Here is a 27,064-nt window from a genome sequence, read left to right on the forward strand (position 1 = left end):
ATTTTAGCCCCACGGAAGCTGTTGTGAAGCATTACTAATTCATGGGGCTGAGATTTCAATAATGGTCCTTCCCTCTGGATCCTCTGTTCTAATTCAAGGCAGATTTCTCCACCCTCTTCCTATTTCTCATAATAGAGAGTAAATGCTCCAGTGCTTTGTTTTAATCAGAGGTGATCTAACAAGGAGACAGAAGAAAGGGAGTCAGAGAGAAACAGATCTTGGATGCAACAGGATTCTTAGCTGATTCTATAAAATTATGGGAATAGCTTCAGGTTTAACAACCTCAAACAGGTAACTATTACACTTCTCGCTGTAAACACTTACTTCACAAAAAGTTTTCCACAGAGCTGAAAAAAATGGTAAGGAATTTTATTTAATTTCACAAATTGCCCACCTTGCACTATCAGAAAGCTGCAGCTTTCAGCTTATGCGATAATATCTCTGCAACAGAAGCAACCTGGAAAACCGTAAAATCAATTTCTTTGCCTAAGTACAAAGTCCTGCAAAAAAGGCATAGTAAATTTACCTCTAGGAAGGTACCTTTTACATCAGAACGGAGCACTGCTAACTTTTTGCTCAGGCACACTGAGAGGCCAAGAGCCCAGCTCGGTTCTCACCGGGAGCAATGCACGCCCGAACTGACCTCTGGCAGAAAAGCATTGATAGCCATGCCTCTCTTCTCCCAAAAAACTTGTGTTTGCTGACCATTAGATTTTTTACTTGGTCAATAATAGAGCAGTAACACCATGCAGGGCACTGGCAAAAGATTTACCAGAAGGAAACAAGTAAACTTTCAGCAACCTTAATACGAATACCAGAAGGTTAAGGTCCCAGTCTTCAAAAGCTTTCCTTGCCCTCTACATTATAAACCGCAGTACAGTACAGGTGTACCAGTTCCACAAGGCTTTGTAAAACCAATTCCATGCATTCAAAAATAGAGATGCCAATAAAAATGCAGTCCTCGCCCTTAAAGCAGCAATTTAGACAGGCTACACAGCCTGTCTTCCAGAACACAGCAGTTTTACTACCTGTGAGGTTATATCTTTTTGCCTACTGATTTATTTTTATAGGACATGAGTAGCACAAAGTTGACCTACTCAAACCCTCTTGACACTCTGGCTCTTCTGCTTCATTATTTATAATTGCCTGTTGATGACAGCTATGCACACTGCTTTTTATGTGAAAAGACAATTGTATTACCAAATAACCACACATTCCTATATATTTTGAGACGTCATCACTCAATTGTCCTCCAAGGAAAGAAAGTTAGATTGATAGGGTCTACAGAGTAAACATGACACTATTCAAAAAGCCTTTTTACTCAAAGTAAATCTAAAGAACACCAGCACTCCTACTCATGAGCAGCATCTTTCCTTAATGAGTCTGAATGATTACACAGATGAAAAAGAACCAAGTAACAATTTGGTTTATTTCCATAAGAATAAATAAATAAATAAATATCCCTATTTGAAACATAGCTGGTTTTTTATTAATTTTTAAATTTTTCCTATGGGGAAAAAAAATAGTAAAGGCAAGTATTTTCCATCTACTCCAATTCTGTTTTGTATAGTTGTCCCTCTACATAAACAAATCCACTTGCTTAAATGATTTTTGACACCCTACTGAGACAATAAACAAGTACAGCCTTTCAAATTCATGCTTGAAATTAGATGGCAAAATATGCATGTCCCAAAAAGGACAAGATTGCCTCCTTATTGGTTTATGCAGGGAAAATTATATTTCTCCTTCTTACCACATACTCTTTCATGTCTCTGTAATTGCTCACTGAGCCACCATTGCCCATATTCTCAATGTTATTAGCAGCAGACTACTTCATGACTACTGAGTTTGATTCAACATCTCAGATGAACACAACTATGAAAGCAGCTTGATGAGCATCAATCTAACAATCATAAAGCAGATAAAAAACCACATTTTTATGTGCATTGCAATGTTACTCTAAGTCATTCAGGGAAAATGAATAACTAAAATGTCACAATGCTCAACTAATATGCCTGGATTATTTCACCAGCTGGGCTGCTGTGGAATAAAATGCAAGGAAGCCAGACTTTGTTGGAGTTTTTGTGGTTTGAGTAAACCTGGCTGTTCATTAGCAGAGCTCATGCACAGGGAACTCAAAGATATAGGTTCCTGATCCTTTTCCAACTTCTCATTTTAAAATAATTAGCATTCTTCGTGCATGCACATGCATGAGTACACTGCAAGAGAATGGAAAGGCTGCCCACTTGATGCAGCAGAAAAACCCACAGCAAGTGACTGAATAAAGTTCTATCACAATTGATTCAGAGAAAAAACAGACTAACTGCAATTTGTTATCAACAAGGTCTCTCTTTTGTATTTTTTGCTGCTTTGGTAAACGTGGGAGGGTAAGGTGGGAATGGGCGGCAACATCCTCTGCTCCCTGCTAAATAGAAATCAGCATTTTCAATGCACTCAATTAGCAGTGTTTTAGGTCTGTGTCAGAGTCCTCATCAGAGCTAATTGATTTCAGGCACAGGCAAATCTCACCATTCAACATCATTATGCAGAGGTAGGTGGTGAAAAGGAAAACAGACCTCTGATTAAAGAAAAGCATGAGTGGGAGGCATACCATTTACAAGCGGCACACAGCATTCCCTCTCAGAGAAATAACAGTGTTTAAAAACATTTTGAAGAGAGATACCTCACAATCAAATTTCATAGGGCCGCTCTGGAAGCCCCAGAATTGGAGATGTGACAATGGACTAAGCTATGGGAAAAGGCACACATCTTTATCTCAGGAGAGAACATGGGAGAAAGAAAATTCAATTATGTTTTTTTACTTACTTCTTCCACTCCCACTCGCAAAGGGTGTTCTAGGGCAATAGAGGAAAACTGTGATAGTACATAGGGTAATATTTTAGAAAACAAGAATACTTATCAAACTAGCTAGCTGAATTGCAGTTTGAATGCACAACTCCTTACACGTTGGTGGGAAGATTTGAGGTCAGCACTTCTCAGAAGGAAGAGATGTGCTCCTGTTCTCTTGGCACAAAAAGCATATGTTGCCAGCATGGGAAACAACTTTCCTGGCCTAAAGCCCACGCTGGAGTCCCACAAGATAAAAAGCTGGAAATGTCCCTTCTCTCCCACTCCTTTACACATGCAAAACCAGAGTCCAGATCAGATTTTGTGCTAAGCTAAATTCTATGTTTATATTCATCCTAACACTTTGAAACTAATAAATGCAGAACTATGTTTTGACTGACTTTCATCTCAGTCCACAGCTACTTTCAGGAAGCTGAAGCACAGCACGCTGGCATGGCTGGCTCCATGGACACTGACATTAATCAGCCCACAGAGCCTGCAAGTGCCCAGCTGCAGGCACTGGCATATAATCACCATACAGATGATTATATTTTTAGCACCATCTAATTAAGCCCTATTTTCCTGGCCTTAGAGACAGCTACATGGTAGCTCCCCTGTTCCAGCTTCACCTCATTAATTAGAGACCTTTTCTTTCAAACAAGACAGGTACTGTAGCCAGTACCACAACTATTTTGGGACAAGTAATGTCACATATATAAGAACTTCACCCAGCTTCTTAACGTTTTTTCATGTAAACATGAACAAATGAATAGCTGCTAGTTTTCTCCCTTATTATTCAACAGAGGATGTGTATATAATAATAAATAAGCAAATTGCTATGACGTTTGCCATTTACTTCTACTCATTACAGCTTGCTCACTGCTTTCTACTGCAATGTACTATATATTTTCACCTTCTTTTTATCTTCTGTATATACTAAAAGTATAAACTACTTACAAGCGTCATTTTAACGCACTACAGCTTTAAGTACCCTTTCTTTCTACCTTTTCAAAAATGCATTTTGCTCACATTGTATTTATACACAATATCTTAGCAGTAAAAACAAGAAAAAAAGTTTTAAAACCCAACACAGCTGAGACAACAGTGCCACATGAATTTGCTGCCTCACGGAACCACAGAAGCAACCCCATGTTTCTGCATCAGACCACAAGTGAGCAGCAACTGTAACAACTTTATCTTGGTACAGTAGTGCTGACAGCCTCAATTAAAGTATTGGATGCTTTATTTAGATTATCTCCTGCAGCCCAACCAGCACAGCAGATGAGCACTTTTGACAGTTGCTACTCATATCCCAACACTTTTTCCCAGCTTCTGGGGAGGTGTATAGCGAGTGGAACATGATTTTCATCCAGATACATATCCTATATATATTCCACTTCTTTTTCTAGAACAGTGAAAAGAAGAAGCTTCCCTGAACATTCACTTTGTCTGAGAAAATATTGTAGCAGTAATGCAGGTGGATTAGTAAATAACGGTGTAATGCTTCGAGAAATTTACATTAAAATGGAATTAAAATCCCATAGCAACGGTCAGAATTTAGCCCCTCTCCATCGCAGTGCTGCAAGTTATCACCTGGGTCACTGGTATGTGCAGGTTGCAGGTACCTTTTTTGTTGACTCGCCCTCCAAAGGCACAGAGGTGAACACCCAGCTGCGAACCCGCAGACCCGCAGAGCCGGGCCGGGCCGGGCCAGCCCCGGGCCCTCACAGCCCCGGGCCCGCACAGCCGGGCCGGGCCAGCCCCGGGCCCGCACAGCCAGGCCGGGCCAGCCCCGGGCCCGCACCGCGGCCACAGCCGGCTCGGGGCCCGAGCTCAGTGCCCGGCCCCGGGAAAGGCTCCCTGGCCCCGCTGCTCGCCAGCAGCACGGCTGCCGAGAGCCAGCCCAGCCCAGCCCAGCCCTGGGGCTCGCCCGCCAGGGGCTCTGCGGCCACCAGCAGCCCCGAGAGGCCTGATCGGCCCCAGGGCGCTCACCTGGGCCGCCGACCCCAGCCCGGGGCCTGCGCTCTCCGCCCACACAAACCAGAAGCACACGGGCCTCCCCCGGCAAACCCATGGAGTGCTTTAAGTAACCCCCTCGGGAGCCTCAGCTTCGGCAAAGCAACCCCTACCCCGAGGGCGCAAGCAGTATTTCCTCTCCTCCTCCCCAGCTGCTGCACCCAAACTAAGAGCAGCAGCCTTTTGTAATAACAACTCTCTAATCCGCTCAGAGCATGGAAATTCAAAATACAAATCAGTTTGTGCAATACATCTTTATTTTAATTTTATTTTTTTAATCTTTGCAGTCATCTTGGAGTAATCATCATGTAAACAGTAGGATGGAATGGGATTACATTGAGTCATATGCAAATAGTTCTAGAACACCTCAACGATTATGACAAGGCATTATAAATAACTTCTCTTAACAATATATATTTGCCATTTTCAGTACGTTAAAGAGCTGCCACTTATCTAGGATTAACTAGGAAGTAGTTTAAAGTGTAACCTCTGAGAAACACATCTCCAAATGTGGAAGTCTTTCTAAGGTTCCCTAGCTCCATAACACCTATGTCACAGGTTAAGCAGAGGACTACTTGGGTCAAACTATTTTCTTTGTAACAGAGTTTTACTTGATCATTGCACAAAGCCCTATTATTTTCACTCAACCTTGGTATTTAGCAGAACTTCAAATAAAGCTTCAGTTCCATTCTTCAAGTTTTTATTCACCTGTATGAATTATTCATTAAGCGTAAGTCAGATCAGAGATGGGCACAGTAAGTGTTCTACCTTAACAACAGTTCACAGTAGTTCTAGCTCGTAGACTCCCCAATAAAGCATAGTCAAAATACTCTTAACACCTTTGCTACTGTATATCCCCCCTCCTTGCTCATATAACTATATATATTTATATTTATTGTACCATATGTATGGTACTTCTAGAAAATGGAGATTATTTATATAAGCAGCCTCAGGCACATTCTTAAAACATTAATATCTGCAAGGCACCTCCCACTCCCTTGAGGATCAGTTTGTGGACTGTTTTTTGACATACAACCAACAAAAGCTTGCTAATGCCAGATCAAATTATTTCAAAAAAACCCTAGAAATTACCAAATACTTCAAAGACATACCTGGAACTTTTTTAAATAGTGGGAGATTAACTGCAAATAGCACATAATCAAGTCAAATAATTTTCTTATTACTAGTAGGTGTAATGCATAAATATATGAAAAATAAAATTCACAGTCATTTTTTAAACTAGAATTCAAGTTTGGCTAATATTTCTAAACTTTTATATGTATATTAATTTCTAAATGTAACAGAACAGAGGCAGTATTGTCAACCACAAGTACAGGTAAAATAGTATCACTCAAAGTCTATGAAAGAAGTAAGCTTGATAAGAAATTTCATTTTGTAACCAATAAATACAACCACCTGAGAACATTTCCACAGGCTTTTCACTTTGGGAGAATCCAAATCAACTGCTAAGAGACATGTAGGAGCATTTTGAATGTTAACAGGAGCGGTGTAGCTGTGGGCTTTGCTTGTTCTGACTTTGTGAATTGCTAGATAATGAAGCAGAACTCAGTGTGTGGTGCATTAATTTTCCTTTGCATCTAAGCTGGCTTTTTCGCAATCTCACAATTCGGCTTGGGGTCAAGGGACAGACATCAGCTGACACTTAACTGAGCAAAACCAATCAGTTTCACTTCATCAGGAATCTCCGTGCCATCACAGCCAGAGGCCTGCAAGTACAAACAGAAATGTTTAGTATATCATGCTACAAAGGAGCATTTGACAGCCAGAATATAAAGTTTCCCCTTATCACCCAGTCAGCAAACAGTTTGATTGAAGGAAAGCTTTCAGACTGCTTCATGTGGCCTCAGTCAGCATCAACCAATTGCATCCTTAATTTTAGCAAACTCTTGCAGTCAATGTTAAGAATTATGAAAAAAAAAAAAATACTGGAAAATGGAAACTGAAATACCCAAAATCTTTAAAACGAACTTTCCAGACTGGAGCCAAATTTGCCTTTTCATGGGAGTAAACCCTTTTCACTCATGAAGAGCATCTAATATACATGCATAGAATCCACTTTTTACCACTGTGCTGTATGCAGCAAATGTCTCGTGAGTCCAGCCAGCAAGTCAGTTCACCAACCAGCTGAATTTTTAAACAGGAAACTGAAGCAGTCTTCAGTAAAAGAGTAAATACTAATATTTGCAAAAGGACAGCTCCCTCCTGACAGTACAATCTAGTACTTAAAATTGTACAGTTTAGATTCTTCAGTAAAGCCTGTCACAAAACAAATTGGCACAAGTGATCAGTTCATTTTTCATATGTAACAGTAAGAATATAAAACCACTTTGCTCAGGACTAAACTATTACTTTTAGGTCTGTTTAGAAAAAATATGCTGGAGGCAAAATATTTTTATGTTTCAATTTTTAAACACAAAAGTTGCTTCTGCAGGACAAAAGTGGCATTTTAAATAAAGGAGTTTATACATTTTTATCTGTATGGCAGATAAATCAAAATAATAATAGAATTGGATTAAAAGTGTGCAATGCTAACTTACGACAGATGCCTTTAGATTCTTTCACATATCACAAAATATCTCCAACAGAAAAACTGGTCTCCCCTATAAAACTGCTTTTGATCCTTTTTTTGCATTAGTAGCAGTTGAACCCTTTAATAGAACTGGTTCAGGAACATGTGCTATAAGGTTAAGAGCTCTCAGATTGTGCATAGGAGGTGCACTGACACAATCCATTGAATTTTCATGACCAGAAACAAAATTGTGTTGACACTTGTGGAAGTATTACATCAGGCTATTCCTTCAAATTTACTTTAAGCAGACACAGAGAACAGTTCTCTCTTCAGATAGTATCTCACATCTCTTATTCCACAGAAGCAGCAAGTTAAAGGTCTGAGACCATTACTTCTGGTTACTATTCAGCTATCTGAGTGGTGCTTGGATTGGGAATTTATCAAATAAATGGAGTTTGAATTTTGCACTTAAAATTTGATGCTAAAAAGTGCTAATACTATTAACATTGTTCTACATTCTAGTTAGTTGTCAATCTCCTCAAAGCCATGATAAGTTACATATCTAGACACACATAGATTTTTAAATGCCTTCCTTATCAATAAATATTATCCTATGTCTATTTAATGCACCTGAATCTATTAACTTAGATTTTGTGCTTAGCATAAATACAAATACTATATACAAACTGCAAAATAAAAGTACTTGGTTGAGACTGAACACACTCTTTCATTATTGGGTTTCTTTCCTTTTTCATAAGCAAAGTCCTTACACAAAATGCAAATTATGCTGTGCAATGATTTTGTGTTTCCTTGAGTGTTTCCAAGATTATTTGTGTATTAAAGCAGCCTCCCTCCCAAAGTGTGGACAGCTGGATCCTATAGGAAAGTTTTCACTCTGTGTTAGCCAAGACAACTAGGGGATATTTATTACTGTATATATTCTGCAGAATTACATCATTGCAAGAGCAAAGATACATTGTTTTTAAAATATGCAAGAGCGGGAATCCAACCTCTGCCACCCAGGCACCTCACCTTAAAAATTTTCTTTATTTCAGTAATAATTAAATACAAAAATAGTTAAGACATAAACCGTTGCTTTTTCACCCCAAAGATAGACAGCTTGCTGTTTGAATAGAAATATTATTTACCAGCAAAATACCAGCAACAGCAACCTGTAAGCAGTGAGATACTAACCAGACTCCTTGTCCAGAAATACTTGCAACTAATCCTAGATTAAGAAGTATTTTTCAGTTGAATTTTCTGAATGGATATAGGATTAGCTACATTTAGACCTTTAATCCCCATTACATATTTACCAACAAAATGTGTTTTAATCAAGTTGTATACAAGTGTTCAAATTCAGTGAGATCTTGTTATGAGGTAACAAAGACCCAGTAGAGCATACAAAGATATGAGAGAGTTCTCATAGGCAACAATTCATTTAGCAACTTCACTATAAAATACAGAAATAGGCAGAAGCAGAACATATATTAAATTAATCCAAGGAGAAAAATAAATTAGGATACTTTTTGTTATGGTCTTTCTCTGTCAAAATAGGAACTAGTGCAGGAAACCTTAGTCAGAAGTATGAGGAAGAAACTAAGGTTAAAAATAAACCTCCAGAATTCCTACCTATCCGGTGGAACTTACCTACAGCAGGGACAAAGACATTGATTTTGGATTGCCTGCTAATTCTGAGTATGGTAAGGAGCAGGATGATAGCAGCATTCACTCCCTGGAATCTGAAATGCTATATGATATTGACTAAACCTCAGCAATAAATCCAATTGAATCACCAAAAAACAGAAAAAAAATATCCCAACCTACATTTTCAAGTGGATGTGTTTTCAACATGCATAACCTGGATACTATGGGATACTGGAATCACAAGCCTCTATTTTAAGTGTGGGAATGAGAAACCCAGGCTTCTCAGAGCCTCTGGAGTATCTGTTATCTAAATGCTCTTGGTGAGATGCCACTTACTACACAGTAAAGCCAAGTCAGATGTTTAGACAGTAAAAACACAGATCTGCTGCAAAAAGAAAAGCAGTAGCTTTTAAGCTATATTTATAGCAAAGGCCAGAGAAAGAAATTAATTTGAGTTACATGTCTTTATTTCCCTGCCCCAACCCCTTCTCACAGGTTCAGGGGATTTCACTGGACTGTAGAGGAAAAATGAGTTCAAATGAGCTAAAACTCCTCAGATCTGTATAAAGAATGATATGGGAAGAAGAGTCTTGAATTAATACATCATCATCAATTAGGTCTAAAAATGGCTCTCTACAGCAGCTGCTTTTATAAACAAAGCTGTGATTCTGGAGGCCTGATTATCTAACAGACATTCAGTCTAGTCTCTCATGTGACTGAGTCACTTTCAACAAAAGATGCTGAAAACTAACTAGCATTTACATAACGAATAATTAAATAGCTTCAGGTATATACATTTTTCACCTTGATTTTAACAATAAATAAAAAAAAACACAGCACATCAATTCTGGCTCAAGTTTTTGCAATTTAAATTTATTATAATTAAATTAAATCTATCATGCTATGATCAATATTGACCAAAATTAAGGACCCATGGTCCAGTGTACAAAATGCAACACAGAAAGGAGTCCCAAGCCTTGTCCCAGGGTCTGATGACATACATACAGAAGACAGAAGAAGGTAGAGAAGGAGAAACAATGATAAAATACAGTGGGAGAAAGACCAACATGCAGGTGTGGATGGTCAACTGAAAGAAGGTTGAAAAGAAGAACTAAGGAGAAGTAAGCATTGGAGAAGGTGACCTGCATGCAAGACCTTGCATGACGCCATGCAAGGGGGCAGGTATTTGAAAAAATGGGATTGGAACAAAATGTCCATCAGCAGAGGACACTTCAGCCAGGGTAGAGCTAAGGGGGTGGGGGTGAAGGAGTGTTAACCTAGCTATTACAGTTTTCTCTGCTTCACTTGTTTCTGCAATTCTTCCCATGGGTTTTCTTACTGCAGCTTCTCACCTAAACCTTAGGCTGCCTCAGAACTCATGTGACTGAACCTCCTTCCCCATGCAGTTATGGAACTGTCCTGTCAAAACAAGGTTTAAGCTTTTTCTCTAATACATGGAAATTTCAGTCACTTTATCTGTCAAAATATTTATTCAACAAAGTATCTGTAACTGAGATAGAACCCTGATTCTTATGTGAATATTGTGACAATTTATTTCTTCCATTGATGCTTTTACTTACCAACTTAAAAGTCAGTGTTTTCAAGGCCTTTGGATCATCTACTATCTTCTGTAAATTAGCAGCAACTGTAGAAAAAGACAAAAAATATGATTTACAGAAAATGGCATTCAACTTGGCATCAAGGCTTTTGTTGAATCTTCTATTTAACTTTACACATATACATGTCTGTAAATTACCACTTGAATCATTTAATCCCTCTCTAGTTGTTGTTTCAGAGGGCAGTTGGACTTCCTTCCTTTCACAGTCACTGGCACTTCGTGACTATGTGAACTGATTCAGGGGCATAATCTGCCTGAAAACCAAATGACAGTAAAAAACCCAACTCACTGATTTTCAGTACAGTCTATTCCATAAACAGTTAACCATCACACAAATGCAATGAAAACTGGAGAATCAGACAGCCAAGGATAAGCTGATGGCTGGCATGATTTAGATCATCCTTCTGCTATAGCCAGGGTCACGATCAGCATCAGCTTCTAGCAGAACACTGAGCTCACTGTCCCCTCTAACTAGTTCTATGCATGTGCTTCTTTCCCTTTTTTGGGCTAGCACTAACACAGACTCTAGGTGATATGTTACAGCTCACTAGCAGAAAAACAACCCAAAAAATTAAAATATGAGAGTGACACAAAAAGAGCTGATCTTCAAACTACTCTCTTAGAAAATATGATCAAGGTTTGTCAAGTAACAGCAATAAACACTTTAAATGGATGAACAGAGCTTGAGTGTCCAGAAAAGGAAGCTCTATGCTGTAACAGAAATAGCAGGAAGGAAACAATTTGCTCTTTGAAAACAGAGGAGAATGCAGGAAATTAATAAACACTGTTTCTATCAAAACACCTAAGTTACATATTTAATTGGTCTGTTTTAAAATTATTGCTACCATTAATCTTGACCAAAAAAACCCAGTGTCTGCTTTCAGCTTTATATGTTTACTGAACTGGCTCCCCAGCTTTGCACAGTCACAGATCCTGAACTAAATCAGACCAAATCATTAAGGGCCTTTGTTCGAGATTGATACGTGAGCATGAGATGTAAGCAACAGGATATGAGCATGAGATAAATATTTCACACCTGGCAGAGCTGTTTAAACAAGATTATAAAAAGGAAATGAACAGGTATTAAGTAGCAGACATTTCTTAGCACACTGACAAGGTGAGTACCATAAAGCAAAGAGGTAAGAAAGTAAATGCTGCCCATAAGTAACTCTCTCTACCTCATTCATATGGTGGAAGATACACACCAAACATTTGGGCATTCCATATCCTACTGCTACAAACTTGGGTTTCTGCTTCCTCCCTCTTCTAACATTGTGATGACAACATTTTCACTCCCACTGTGCCTGATCATGCATGATCCACTGTGTAATAACAGAAATTCACCTCACAGGGGAAGTACAGTATCTAGCAAGGGAATTTAGAGAAGTAAACAGGACAATCTGCTGCCACTGTTAAATGCAAATCAATTTTCTGTGGGTCTCATTTTCTTTATACTATTAAAATGGCATCAAGGATTGTTTATACACATGTAATAAATTTAACTGGACATGAAAGTGTGTTTGAAACTAAAAACAGGACTTAAAGCAGGCACGAGATACATTTTGTAGAGAACACTTTTTGTAAAGAAAAGAACCTTCACAGTTAAATGAACTCAACTACAGGCACTACAATAGAAAGTCTTTCCATTTTTAAAGCCTCATGATTAATAAAATTTTTTATTCTACCAGTTACAAACAGTTTTTTATTTCAGTCACACAATTCACTTCCACAATCTTTAAGTCAATTTTATTGCAATACCTCCTACCTGATAAAATACATGCAAATTCATATAAGGCTTTTAATTACAATTACTATTTAGAACCTTAGGAACATTAAGCTTCATATGTCCTGAAGCCAGGATATAATTGCTTCAATTTTTTAGGTTTTTAAAATGTATGAAATACAATCATGCACTTCAGAGCAGCTCTGGTTTTTCCAAATCTCTGTAAACCATATCTTAAAAAAAAACAACCAACCCCCCCCAAACAAAACAAAACAAAACAAAAAACCCCAAAAAGCCACAAAATTCCAGTTAGTGTTAGCTGGCTGCACTGAAATGAAGACAGTGGTACAAAACCAGATAGGCATTAGGTCCTAAATCCAAAGATTTCTAACTTCACCTAAATAAAATGTTACAAAAATACAACCTTCAAGTGCATGCATGTCTTTAGGAAGGGCAACCTTTCATTTAATGCCGACCTGCAGTGGAACAACTAAGGCAAGTCAGTGTGCTGCTGGGCTATTCCCCCAGGAGCAAACCTTCCAGCTGCCCTTAGGCAGTTACTGGCAAAGGTATTATTAGTGCATTTGCAAACAGCAGCCCACGATCAGCAAGGGTTTTAATGAACTAGGATACAGTTGGCTAAGGGGCATCAGGGATGCCACAGGTAGTATTGAGTCTTTAAAAACCCTAACCATGCTCCTGATTGACTCTTTACCAGGGAAGAGATTAAAAGCTTCCAAGTAAAAATAGCAAAATAGGTAAATAGTTAATGTTAATTACTTTGTTGTTGTTGTTACTTAAACACTGTATCAGAATTGAGTGGTATTTTAGATGGTTATCATTCTTCAAGAAAGCCAAGAACAGTACCAATAAAAGGCTATGTGACACAGTTTTATTTATTCATTTGTCTTTACTTTTAATATGAACTCAAGTCAGAAACTTTTACATATTAAATATGCTTTATTTTTGTTTTTCTGATGGACCATAGCTAGCGTGGAACATGTAATCAAATAGAAGATTAGGAGGATTTAAGGGCAAAATGTCAGATATTTTCAGGCTATGCTTGAAATTGAGAAAGCAGACCTATAAAGAGTCCATAATATTAGAACACAAGTTTACATTAAGAATAGTCACATCTGCAGTTTCCTACAGAGAGATCTTTTCAATTTTAATCATACACATTCAGTGTTTTCAAGTACAACTAGCATTTCACCTCTGACTTTGGTACTCTGTTTTACATTTTCTGGCTTTTACAGAAAGGCAGTGGAAATCATTTAGCCAAGATAATGTCATTAATCACAGTCAATCAAACCACCATGAATGCAAATTCTCCCAAAAGCCTACAATTTCTGCAATATCTGAAAGCATATGTAATTATCATCAACTAAGAGCCAAGTATTTGCACATACTTATCCAGCAAAACCGTACCATCCTGCTGGTATCTTTTCCATTTTTCTAACTCCTTGCTTTTGTTTTGCTAGGTCTTGCCCATATTTAGACCACAAGGACAAAAATTAGAAGCAACTGTCTGAATTTGGATACCTAACGTCATTATTTCAGGAAACTCTAAAATATGGTTCATTACCTATGGGATGAGACAATCATTATCCTCTTCACATTAATGCAAGCCAAACCTTCTAAGGCCTCTGTCACCCAGATTGCCTATAGCAACAGGCCTCAGTAAGTACATAGCTTTGGATGTGTCCTTCTGCACCTAAAATATTTAAGATCTGGGTTCAAGTGGTAACTGAAATCCTTTGGAGCCTGATGAAGTCACCTAAGAAAAACATAACCTATAAACTGCAGGCGTCCATAGCATCCCTAATTTAGGTAAAATTCACTGGAAAAAGAGCCTGCAGCACAGGCAGTAGAAGCCATCCAAGCAGGTGAAAGTCCTTCCTGAATGCCTGCAGTCCCTTCCAGTTATTTCTCCAGAAGATCTGGGGATCCCATACAATGAAGACATCCTCAGAATTATAAATACAAGAACACACTCTACAGTTGAATACTCATCCTACTTTAAATGCAATTAAAGATAGCACTTGCAGTAAATATAACTGACTTACCACTCCTGTAAATATATTTCTAAAAATGTAGGACTATTACTAAACCTACACAGTTTGGACCACTAGATATGCAAATTTCCCCCAAAGACACCAAAAAAATTCATGCCAGGCATACACTCATGACAGTAAAGAATGCTTTCACTTACAAGCAGTTGCTGTTACTGTCCGGCCCTATACAGAATTACTTGTCACTTCAGGCAAGTAAAAAAACCCAATTATCTTTAAGTGGAACTATTAGTCTTTATTGATGAAAATCTCCTCCAGCTACTGCATTTAGGCTCTTCTCATTCAGGAAAATTATTTACTAGGCTAAGACTCGCCCTCTCCTTGTACAGTTCACATGCAAAGTTCTAATTTGGCTTAAATACAACAAATAAGACTAAAGTTTCTAAATGAACCCAATCATCTGCCAACCACAGTGAGGAAAATAAGCATCCCATTCTCACAACCTTTCCCAACCCCACAGTCTCAACAATTCTTGTGTTGCAAGTTGGTGAACAAAGTCAATTTAATACAGTAACACTCTCCCTAAAGTGAAAAGGAGTTTCATACTAGGACTTTCTAGAGAGATAAGAATTGTTTTCTCCACTTAGATTATTTGGAAAAATGAAGAGCATTGTAAAATATATATCTCTTTACACCTTATCTCTAAGTTAAGTATACTGCAGTTCCTATTGACAAAGCCATTTTTCTTTTAAATAATCTGAAGTCATGGCTTCGATGTTGTGCTTGTGAAATTCATAGATTAGCACCTGCAAGCAGCACTAATTGATAATTAAACCCCTGTTGGGAATTCACTGTTTCTAAAAGACCTGGATATTGTATAGTCAACTGTATTTTGCAGAGTGTTTTCTCAATATGTTATGGCCATGCACCTATAAAAGTCAGAAAAAGAAACATGAACAAGAAAAAAATTAGTGGTGATGGAAAAACCTTTGCCAGCAGTAACCTCAGGTAAATAGAGTATACTTCAAATCATGCCTTGGAGCAAAAGCTCTCTTTAGACATTAGCAGCAGTTAGGACAAGAGGCTTTTTGTTGTTTACAACAAATGAGGTGCTCTTCACTTTCTTCAGAAGGCTTCTGAAGGACATGTAATCAACCTACACACTACAAATCATTCCAGGTTCTTTTGTAGGTTTTGCTCAGTGACGAATGGTTGTGCCACTCTGACAAAATGAGTGTCTGCACTCGCAGAACATGCAATAGGAGAAAAGGTCAAACCCAGCATATAACTATATAGAACATAGGGTGTTAATTGCAGATGGAATTAATTAAAAATTCCCATATAACTAGAGGCTTTGGCCTGTATATAATACAAATCAAATACTCTTTGCTATATTACAATTTTGGCCAACCATATAAATTACAGTTTTTAAATGAGTGACGGATATGAGGTAACAGAACAAAAAAAGGCCATCTTCAAGATCTTACAAATATAAGATAATAACCAAACTTTGGGCAGTCTCAAATAGCTGCTTGCCTCCTGCAATGTGACGAAGCTCTCTCTCTGGTTACTTAAAATTCTTAACACGGCATGAAACTTAACCCTAAAGGCTTCTGAAGAGGGAAAACTTCTGGAAAAGTTAAAATTAATGAGACAGTTAATAAAGCTATATGAAGTACAGTTAAACTATTTCCAGTACAATGCCCACCCAGCCAACTAAGCCAGAGCCATCTGGCATAAACACAGACACAAGCAGAATCTAAAGCTTGAGATTATATTTCTGGGGTGTTCTCAAAAGAATAATGATTCATCTGCTTTTCCATTTTGCAAAGAATGGATGGGTAACCTTGGAAATAGCTCATGAACTCATGCTTAGGTTCAACAGTTTGCAAAGCTAGTGCATATTGTAATCCTGAAATTCAGATATGAGGAGAGGGAAGTACTATTCAGGCACAAAATTACTGTCACCAAAAAAAAGAGAAAAATTATAACCTTGGAGAAAATGAAAAATATTTTTAATAAGCTAGAAGTGAAATATTTTTTATGTAGTCTAAAACTCAGTCTATAAAAAATAGCTACCTTCAACTGCTCCCTACTTCATCAACAGTACGGCTGTTAGAGAAGACAAGTTCAAACCTCCACAGATTTATTGGCTTTCCTGCTGATTGTTTCAAATATTACCTCTTCCCCAACAGTAGGCAGTTATTTTACCATTTTCATCTGATACATGGAGCTCACCATAATTAACTGCCTTGGGAGTCTGCCGGTTTGAGGATTAATGCTGTGTTCTCCTGTATAGGTCTTAGGACACAGGGTACCTGAGTAGCAGGGAATACTTTTAAGTGGAACTATCACCCCTAAAAATTCAGCTACTGGTGGGGATTTCCTCCAAAGGGCTGAATTTATTATGCACGCTCTTGAGGCCATTTCACATATTGCAAGAGGCTCATTGCAATCTATGCATTCATTTATATTTCATACTACACAGTGATTTTCATGCATTTGCAAGTTCAGAACAAAGTCAAAACTAAGTTTTAAAACCCAGATAGTATTGTATTATAGTATATTATGCAAAAAATGAAAACAATCAGTGTTTAGAGCTTTTGGTAACAATTCTTCCAGATCTGTCTTGTTATTATCTAACAGCTCACCAACTGTCTGCCTTGAAAGATTAAAGGGCTCTTCAAAGAGAGATCAAAAAGGTCACTTAAGTGTAATGTGTTCATTAGTTCAACCATTCAGGATGCTATGAAAAAATCCCTTCAGTTTATGTTGCTCAGTATCAAGGGAAATGTTAAAGCATTTGAAGATCTGTGGCAGCCAACCAGCAAGTGTTTATTGCTAGAAGATTGCAAGGACCTAGACATGATTCTTGTAAGTAAATAAAAGAAAACAGAAAGATCAACAGCAAACCTGGCTTCTCTTCTGAGGAAGCTATTGGACACTGGTGTGGCAGAAGCATTAAAAGTATTTAGAAATGTATTATTTATGAAGAGGCTGCCATTAGGAATTTATCAAAGGGAGATTAAGGCTCATAAATTTGTCTGAATTCTCAAAGTGTGTTGCTGAATCAGTAGATATAGATAAAAACCAGTGGAAATTATCTCCATTTCAAATTTGATACTATGATAATTTCCTACAACTCGATTTGCAGCCTCACCATCAGAAAACACAGATTAAAGAGGGCAGGTACAGGACAGCAGAAGTCCAAAGCAATTCTGCTTTGAAAGGAACACCAAGACTGGAAATGGTCTCCTACAGCATCCCAATGAACAGGGATCCTAGTGTACAATTTCCACCTGCACTTTCCACAATTTATTAAATTAACAATTATTTAAATTAATTAAATTTTAATTTTTAAATAATTAAAAATTATTAACACCACTTGAGCTCTGTGGTTCGTATGAGTTCTGAGCCCAAATATTGTATAAATTCCTTATTCTACAAAGACATCCTAGGTTTAGGCTGGTTTAGACACTAAGGACATTAACCAGCATTTGGCACCAGGCTATCTTGTTCCAAAAGAAAATAAGAAAAAAAAAAAAAAAAGAAGAGAGGGAAAAAATAAAAAAAAAAAAGAGACACTTGGTTGGGACCAAACTCTAACAACTAACCAATTACCCTAGGTTATTCAAAGGAATAGCAGAGACAGCAGGGGAGTATATTCCTGATTGACTTCTACCTATAAATAAAGACTTTAAATATTTACCCTTGCTCAAACTGAAAAAAAAAATCTCAACACATTTACAAAATAATAGCAAACGTCAAATGTCTTCACATTAAGTGAATCAAGATTGAGTAACATAGAGTATTGATATCCAGGGGTCACAGGCAAAAACTGGAAATGAGGATAGGTAAAATAATATACAAGTTGTAATTTTTCTTTAGTTAACTGATGAAAAAATTTGCGCCCAACTGGAGCAGTGTATTTTATGAAACAGGAATACTGTAGCCACATAGAAACTGACATAAGTTAGTGCTAGAAATCTGCCTAGATCAATTCCAATAACACATTCTTAAGCTCCTGAATTCTCAATTACTTTGTATGGATATCTGACCCCAAGAAAACATTTTCTATTCTACAGTCTGTGAGAAGGGGGGGGGGAACTTATAAAAAAAAGGAGGTTGATATCTCAAATTGATTTTTCTTTCCCCAGAGGATGTGAAAAATGCTTAGGGTAACCACTGCATGTTTAAAACATACTAAAAGGATAAGTAAACAAAGTAAAAGGATATTCTACTTTCCTTTATAAAAGGATAAATGGAATATATTTGGATAATTAAATACTTATGTATTTCAGACCTTGATTCTTCATGTGCCTAATAGAGTAGATTACTTAGGAAGCTATGGGATGAGTATATACATATTTCATCACTTCTCCTTCATTTTGAGGTTCCTGAGCATTCTAAACCTCAGTCTCTTCTCAAATGAACATTTATAATAAAAATTTAGACCTGCTGCCTGGCACTGCTAGTAGGGCTATTTAACAAGCTTGAGATATTACAGTAAATTGTTATCTTAAATTCTCCTTATGAAAGAATAAGAGCAGTAGGTTGAAAAAATAATTTCCCTGTGACTGAATGTAGAAATCAAGTGCTAGTTTTCAGACACAGGTTTTGACAACAGTTTGATAACCAAGATATTGAAGACAGCTCTAACAAGTATCTTCATCACACTGGATTAGATCTGAAATATAGGTCTATGCAGAAATAAGGCAGGTCATATTCTCCTATGCATATTATTACTTTGCAATCTCCTTTTCCTATCAGCTCTTTACAAGTCCTCCTGTCCCAAGTTCAGCTATGAATTATAGATAATGTTCTGACAAAACTATTAAGAAGATGAAATAGCAGCCAGGCTACTTCAATACCTTGTATCTGAAACTTGAAACAAGAAGAATATATTTAGAAAAGACTCCCTGATGTGCTTGAGTTAGGTTCTGAAATAGAGTACATCTAGTTTGAAGAACCTCAATAAATCCTTATTTTGACATACTAGCCCCTGGCAGAGAAGTGAATGCCAAGGAAATAAAGAACAGCAAGTAAAATACTATTGAAAACATTACATACATTGATGCTTTTGCAATTTCTGATTCTAATTCACAATTGGGTTTTTTTGTTTTGTTTTCTTCTTAACTAGAAAGGAAAGTTCTTGAAACTTTGGTTCAGATTTATGAGGGGCAAAGAGTTTATCACTTACTGTACCAGATGAAACTCAAATTAATCCCACTAATAACCACATGGATTTATTTCCCATTTGCACACTTACGTAGGAACCAGTGGACCACTGGTTGAAAACAGGAACTTTCTTTGAAGGCAGTTGCCAATTTTTTTTTTTTTTTTTTTTTAAATAACTAAAAATTATTAGTTACTTTATCATGGCTGTAAGGCAGGTACATTCACTATGACACATGAAAATACATGTGTATGTGTGAAGAATAATTTGCACAACTGGTGAATTTCTTATATCACATATTTATACTTCTGCCACAAACCACAGCAACAGTGATTATTCACCTAATACAAAGGTTTTTTTCACCTCGAACATTTACATTTTCACCACACCGAAAATTCATCACAGTGGGAACTTCCATGAAACCTGCCAGCTGCACACAATACACTTCCTCCAGTGCACCTTTTACATCCAACATAGAAAGTCTAAAATAACTTAGGTGCAATTAGACACAAAAATTCATTAGCTGCAGGTGCATCTCAAGCTTCCAGAACTCCTGGCAGTCTCATCATTATGAGTCACCCTTTGGTGCATTAGCTCTAAATGAGCCAGATGTGTTGAAATATTTAAGTCCTTGTTAAAGCCCCCAGGGATTTTAGAGATATTCTTCCACTTGTAATGCATTTGGATATCTTGCTAAAGAGATACTGAGTTATGCACACATATTGAAGGCACATAGGCCTTAAAATACAGTCAGGTTTTTATTAAATCTATATGTTTTCTTTCTGGATAATATATTAAAAGAAAACACAAAGTATTTAGTCTATCTAATTTAGTTGAAATTAATTGGTAAGAATGTATAAAGGCATTTTCTCATTAGAAAGTTTATGGGTACACTGAGCTTTGGAATAAATAAAACTGTGATACATTTAACTAAAAATTCAGTTATTTCACTTAGTTTGAACCACAACTAAACCAAAAAAAACTTCTAAAATATTTCCTAAATATTACAAAAATCTGTGCACTTCAAAATATCACTGATATTAAATGACAAATCTAAGGTGCCTTCAAATGCTATTCCAGTTAGCCACCCATACTGCTCTTTGAGCACAAAAATATATGCAGTATGTCTTCCACTCGTGCAGCTCTATCCCATTTCCTAACTGCAGTAAGATGAGTTGGAATTAGTTGAACAAAAGTCATCACTTCATTCAGTTTCAAAGATGCCTAATCTAAAAAGACAAAGTAAAACTAGGTATGAGCAAATGCAGAGAGAAACGTAGGAAAGCAAAAGGATATTTACTGTGTCACTCCATGGCTTTTCTAGAAATGTGGATTATCAGTGCCACTATAAGCTAACTGTACTAACAAACTGGGCTGGTGCTTTTTCATCGTCCCATTTTAGTATGAAAGTACCTTCAGCATCAGCAGACATCATACTGTAAGACAGTCAGCTGTTTCAATTTAAAATGCTTTACTCCTGTAGTTGGTAACTATATATTATTGCTACACTATGTCATATATATTACTTACTGTTTAACAACCCTTGAAATAATGTTATTCTGGATTTGGTCAGATACATGTTCTCTGAACTCATTAGCCTATTCACAGCCATGCTGGGCTTTCTTTGTAAATCTAGATGCCAATTTAAGTTCTGTTTACTTACCAAAGTAATTGTATCAAACTATTATGGCATCTATTACATTCACACTTCTAAGAAAATATTCAAGATATTGATGAAAAAAGCTTGCTACTTTCAAAATATGACCTCATTACAAAATACAGTCTGTTGGGTTTTCAGCTGGTTCTTCGAAACACATTAGGCCTTTCAGCAGGAAGCTTTATTTTTAACTGACTAAAAGCTTTTCCTCTGGTTGCTAAGTGGATATCTCCAACATCAAAGAGTTTCAGCAGTAGGTTATGTCACATGTATTTAAAATTGAAGGTGTATCTTCCATGATGCTCAACATATTCAGAGATACTTTTCTGACAAAAAACATCTTTTAAAAGGTACATTAATGCAGCAGAGGGCAACTTAACATTTATTGATGGCATGGACATCAAGGCCTTTATTTAAGCAGCATTCAGGAAGGGAAGGGGGTGGTGGTTATGTATATACTGCAATTTAGTAATTGTAAATACACCTTCAGGTTCTGAAATTTAAGCAAGGACTCCAGAAAATTTACTGTAGCATAAGGCTTCATTGTAATTATATGCACATTGTATATACCAGTGGAGTAGGACTGCAAGTATGTGATTTTCAACAGAATCGACAGTTGATCATATTAATCAACTGTTGATATGATTTGTGATTTATATTTATTTATTATGGTATCAAAAATATAATGTATTACCTCAAGTATTACCTGATGAACATTTACCAGCTAATATACATGCATTGCATACAGAGACACTATCTCAAAAGGAATTTTGAAAATATTACAGATCTGATTTAACATACATATTTCAGTACTTCATAAAAACACCTCGTCAGCAAGATACCACTGGCTCCAAGGCTCATTCCCCTCTGCAAACACAAACTCTAGTCTGCTTTTAAACAATTCTCTCTGCTGATTCCCATGATCTAGGGACCTTCTGTGAAACAATGCTAAAGAAAAGAAACCACCAATCAGAGCCAAAACCAAATATGCAAGCTGGGATTTGTTCTTTTCTGCAGAACAGGTTGAACTTCATGTACATCAAAAAGGAAATTTTCCTGGAAGCCTGTGTTAAGTGAAGCAAATCCAGCAAGACCCAAAAGGTGAAGCTTGTTGATGTTTATAAGTAAATTCTATAGAACTTAAGGTGTCAGCTTTTAAATTCTATACACTAACAACTTAAGCTCACACATGCCATGGCCATACTTCCACAACAGCATTTCTGACTACTGTTTAAATGTCCTTCCAGAAGATCAGCCATTATGCCAACAAATTGCTGAGTTCAACATAAAAACGGGTATTTTTACCTTCCTCTTTTGTCCAGTCTCTACATGTTTTAACATCCATGAAAAGAATCTACAGGAACAACCTTCATGAGACTATCTCAGAACCTTGTTTTCATTCAGGTTACAGAGGCTGAATTTCTGCCTGCTTCAGCTAAGAAATGATAGGTCATTTATCACCTGCTTTCTATCTAGAAACTAATGGAATCAGTTCTTCTGGTGAAGAAGGTTAATCAAGCTCTTCTATACTATTCCCTTTTTCCTATATAGGAAGATTTTAAAGCTTTTGAGTGAACAAGGTGCTAACATAATTTTACATAGAAAATTAGTTTTGTAAGCAAATTTACATTTTAAGCACCATCTGCTCTCTTATATGACCTCTGGCTTTAAACTGAAACACTTCTTAAGATTGCACTGTTACAGTGAAATATTCTAACGAAGTGCAAATTTAATTTTTTACTTAATTAAAAGCAAAATTACATTTTGCAGAAATCTTCCTTAAGTAAAATATGAAATCTGAAGTTATTTTCTAGGAAGGTAACAATGTCCAAACATATTTGAAAACTTCACAGGTGAAGCAGACACAAGATTATAACACAAATTCAGTCAAGAATTTGTGCCTGTGGAGTTTGAGGAAAGTTACATCATAAAAAACGCACCATATAAACTAAATAAAGATTAATATAAACTAAAAATACATTATTGAAATTAAATATAAGTTAATTCATTTCATTACATACAAGAAATTTTATTTTCTTAAGATTTTTTAGTACCAAAATAAAAGACAAAACATGAAAGTACAGAAGGAACCATCATAATCCTAAAAATCAAAGTCCGATGCAATTCAAAATAGGCCTAAGCAAAGAAGTAAAATTTTATCACTAACTAGACAGTGTCTCTAACCAAACCTGCAAGGGAAAATCTTGTTTAAATATTTGTGCTTCTTCAAGGACCAAAATCTGTCGAAGTGGGATGGGAATTTATCACTTGAGGGACATCTATTTTCATTTGCCATCATGTCCCTTGCAAGAGGATAACAAATCCCATTCGTGCTGCCATTTTCACAGAAGTACTGGCACTTTGCATTGAAAGAGAATTTTGCAGCAAAGGGAAAATGAAGAAGGGAAAAGATTTCTCACTGGGTCCGAGCAGGACTTGCACTGCAGCATCACCAGCGGTGACTCAGAGTGCCGCCTGACTGCCCAGGCAGTCAAATAGCAATCCTTTTGTTATCCAGAGAAAATGACTTTTTTTCTAAATGGAAATTCTGCCAGACATATTATCAGCAGTATAGTAATGACATTTTTCATATTGGATGTTTAAATGACAACAAACCAAGGCTAAGCAACTCCTCTTCCTGAACCCTTAAAGTAACTTTAAGAGTGACTTTAAGAGTGCCTACAGCTTGTATCATCTGCAAGCCTCCCTAAAATACCCTTTCTTTAGAAATAAAAGTAAAAGATCAGATAAGAATTTTAGTGTTCAGATCAGCTAGAATTAATCTGTAATCTAATCACTGAAAAGAAAAAATACTGGCTTCTCTCAGAAGGAGTTTAACAACAAATGCAGTGAGAATGTATTTTAGATAATCTTCCAGGCAAGTAATGAAATTCTGGAGCTGCAAAACACTGTCCCATATCTCTGAGATTGGTAAGAAAATCTCAATCTACTGATAAGAATTTTTCTGACCACAACACTAAAATTGACTTGGTTATTCCTCAATTCACTTCTCCTTCATCTAGCATATACTATCCCACTCTGATTTTGGTGACTATACATCTGCTGGTCTTGAGCATCCAGAAGAAAGGAAGAAGATGCAGAGAAATAAGCACTTCCTAATTAATCATCTTTATGAAGCACTGAATTTCAAGTAAAAGAAAAAAAAAATTAAAACATTACTAAGCCTGGAATAGAAAAATAAAGAAGCATCTTTCAGCTACCAGAAAACATATCTGATTACCTTTTTTTTTTTTTTTTTAACCACAGAAATAACACTATTAGATACAATTTCCATGTGTCCTGAACATTGTCTTGCTCCTCCTTCTATGAATCCAAACAGAAGACTTACTAACTTCACAGTTGCCAAAGCACACTCTGGAATATCCTATTGACAAATCATTTTATTGTTACACAAGGAAATGAAGTTATCACAAAAATGCTCAATCATAGAATTGTCAATAATCCTTCAGGAGAACTATATTATATCACCCCTCTCAAATCACTGAAGAGATCTGACTTTCAAAAGCAATTCATGGACTGCTATCAAAATTGCCTTGTTGATTGAACTATGCATACATGAAAGCAAAATTAGGACAAAAAAGATTTTCTGAAAACCAGCATCAGAGAAAACATTTTTTCACATCCATTTAACACAAACTTGTCACACGAGCATAATTGCAAACAAAAATGTAATTTACCTATAACTACATCATGGCCATCAACCAAGCCTGCAGAGAACAGCTCCTGAGAAACGCCATCTGCTGTGTCTGTCCAAAAGGTGAAAGGAGTAAGTGTATGAGTCCACAAAAACAACAAAAATTATCAGTCATCCAATGCAATTTAACGAAAAATATATTTTAGTTCCAAAACACCCAGGGAGGCAGGATTGAATTCAAAATTATCTTTAATTAGGAGGAAAAAAAGATAATTCTCTTATCAGCTTCTGCACAGCAAATCACATAAGGTAATGACTTGATTCACTGCAAACCCCCTATAGACTTCTCCTGGCCACCAGCACTTTTCTCTTATCTAACTACATCCTTGTACACATTTTACAAGTTCAGTATCTTCACAACCAAGAAAATAAACAAGGCTTTAGTGTGGTTTTCACTATTTTCTTTATGGCCTCCATTCTGCTGTATATCTGGACAGAGACATGGTTGAGTAGGTTCTCTCATTTGTTGCTAGTGGCGTAAACGACCCACATGAACAGTCATTATTTTGAGATCTAGGTTTTAAATAGCTTGTAATTAATGACTCATGAAATTCAAAGCTTTGAATGGATTTTCTATAAACCACTGTACTTGAGTGGGTCAATTCCTAAGTCCCTGTGACTAGTACTTGCCCTGGATAAAGACCTTAGAAGGCTTAGATGTAAGCAGGCAGGAACAACAGGAACAAGCTTAAATTCCAGCTAAATCTCAACTGTAATCTGGCCCCAGCACCAAACACCCTAATAGAGCTCATGCTTTGAGGCAGTCGCACAGAGTTTTATCATTTCCTCAAGAAACACACGCAGGTGAAAAGCAAGGTAGCTCAGCCAGCTGCAGTTTCTGGAGATGAGAAGCACAGCTGCCCTCTGGCTGTCTCAGTGACTGACTATAGGAACAGTCCTGGTCTACCCTCTTATTTTTGACCAAGTAGGAATTCTCAAATAGCTTAAGTTACTGCTTCCCAAGTAATTCTTTAGGCAAACCGAAATCTTTTGTGCCCAATTAAGTAACAGGCCTACAGGCCTCTTTTGTTTTCACTCGTTGCCAAAATCAATGAGAAAAGCAGGTAGACAATACAGAATAAATCCATGCACAGAACTACTGCACATGAAACATACTATGACTTATTGTGAAAGAGACACCTCTTCCAGTCTGGATTTAATTTTAGGTAAAGCTCTTTGAAGGCTACTCTAAATAAAGTGAATACTGACTTCTAAGGAATATAAAATAGGTTCATTGTTCAAAGGGTTGCAGCTTAACAAGGATGGTACCTTCTTACTCAAAATATTAGACTTCTGTGCATTTCATCCCAGTAATACTTGATTTTTTTTCTAACAAGGCAACTGTACAAGTTCTTACAGCTCTTAGCACTAGGAAGCCTACAGTTCTATAAGTATGCAGTAGAGTTTAAAGTTTCAATACCAGAATTTCTTTCTGGTGATAATACCAAAGCTAGAGATACAGCTGAACTTTCAGCTGAAGACTGCATTTGAAAAATGGTGTGTACTTTATATTTTTTAATAGACCATCTTTTATTATAAAAGGGAAAGAAATTTAAGTATTGCTACCATCACCACACACACTTTTATGGCTACTATATTCTATTTCCTACGATGTTTTCCAAATGTGAAAATGGAAATATTGCTAGGCAAGATCTTGTAGACCATATAGGTCATTTCAATAAGACATGAAATTGATAAAAGTATACTGTGAATAAAGTTTTCTAATATCTATATTATTCAACCTTACCACTAGAATTTACATACATTTGCAATTCTTACTCCACTGAGGTTCAATATAAAGTTCTGCACAGTAGGAAACATTCCAGAGAGGCAGTCTGCATTAAGCATAAGCAGTAATCCATTTCTGAAATGCCTTTTTAAGCAGTAAGAGAATAATTCAGTTGTAGGAGCCTTACCTCTGCCAGGCGTAAACTCAAACCGTATGTCATTAAGTTCTTTCCTGGAGTTCCTGAAAAACAGTCAGTACATACATTAAAATGTAATGAAGAATAGAACAATTCTTCAGTTCCTACACCCAAAGAATACCTCTGGCATTGACAACCATGTTTTTGTAGCATGTGTTTCCTTGAAAATACTGCTCTACCAAAGCACCCAGACTGGAA

General features: G+C 36.8%; 1 protein-coding gene across 3 annotated transcripts in view; it reads right to left on the reverse strand.

Annotated features, from left to right (window-relative positions):
• Window positions 1-5,102: 5,102 nt before the first annotated feature.
• The window catches only part of STK39 (serine/threonine kinase 39), an 82,249-nt gene continuing 60,287 nt past the window's right edge, over window positions 5,103-27,064 (reverse strand). For all 3 annotated transcript variants that reach the window (XM_012574818.5, XM_030277423.4, XM_030277424.4), the window contains 4 exons: window positions 26,858-26,910; window positions 24,925-24,993; window positions 10,621-10,685; window positions 5,103-6,590 (listed from right to left, as the gene is read on the reverse strand). In XM_012574818.5, coding sequence (XP_012430272.1) covers window positions 6,516-6,590; window positions 10,621-10,685; window positions 24,925-24,993; window positions 26,858-26,910 — 262 coding nt within the window. In that variant the 3' untranslated portion in view covers window positions 5,103-6,515. The remainder of the gene's footprint in view (window positions 6,591-10,620; window positions 10,686-24,924; window positions 24,994-26,857; window positions 26,911-27,064) is intronic.

Source organism: Taeniopygia guttata, chromosome 7 (assembly GCF_048771995.1).
Source record: "Taeniopygia guttata chromosome 7, bTaeGut7.mat, whole genome shotgun sequence".
Classification (NCBI taxonomy): Eukaryota; Metazoa; Chordata; class Aves; order Passeriformes; family Estrildidae; genus Taeniopygia; species Taeniopygia guttata.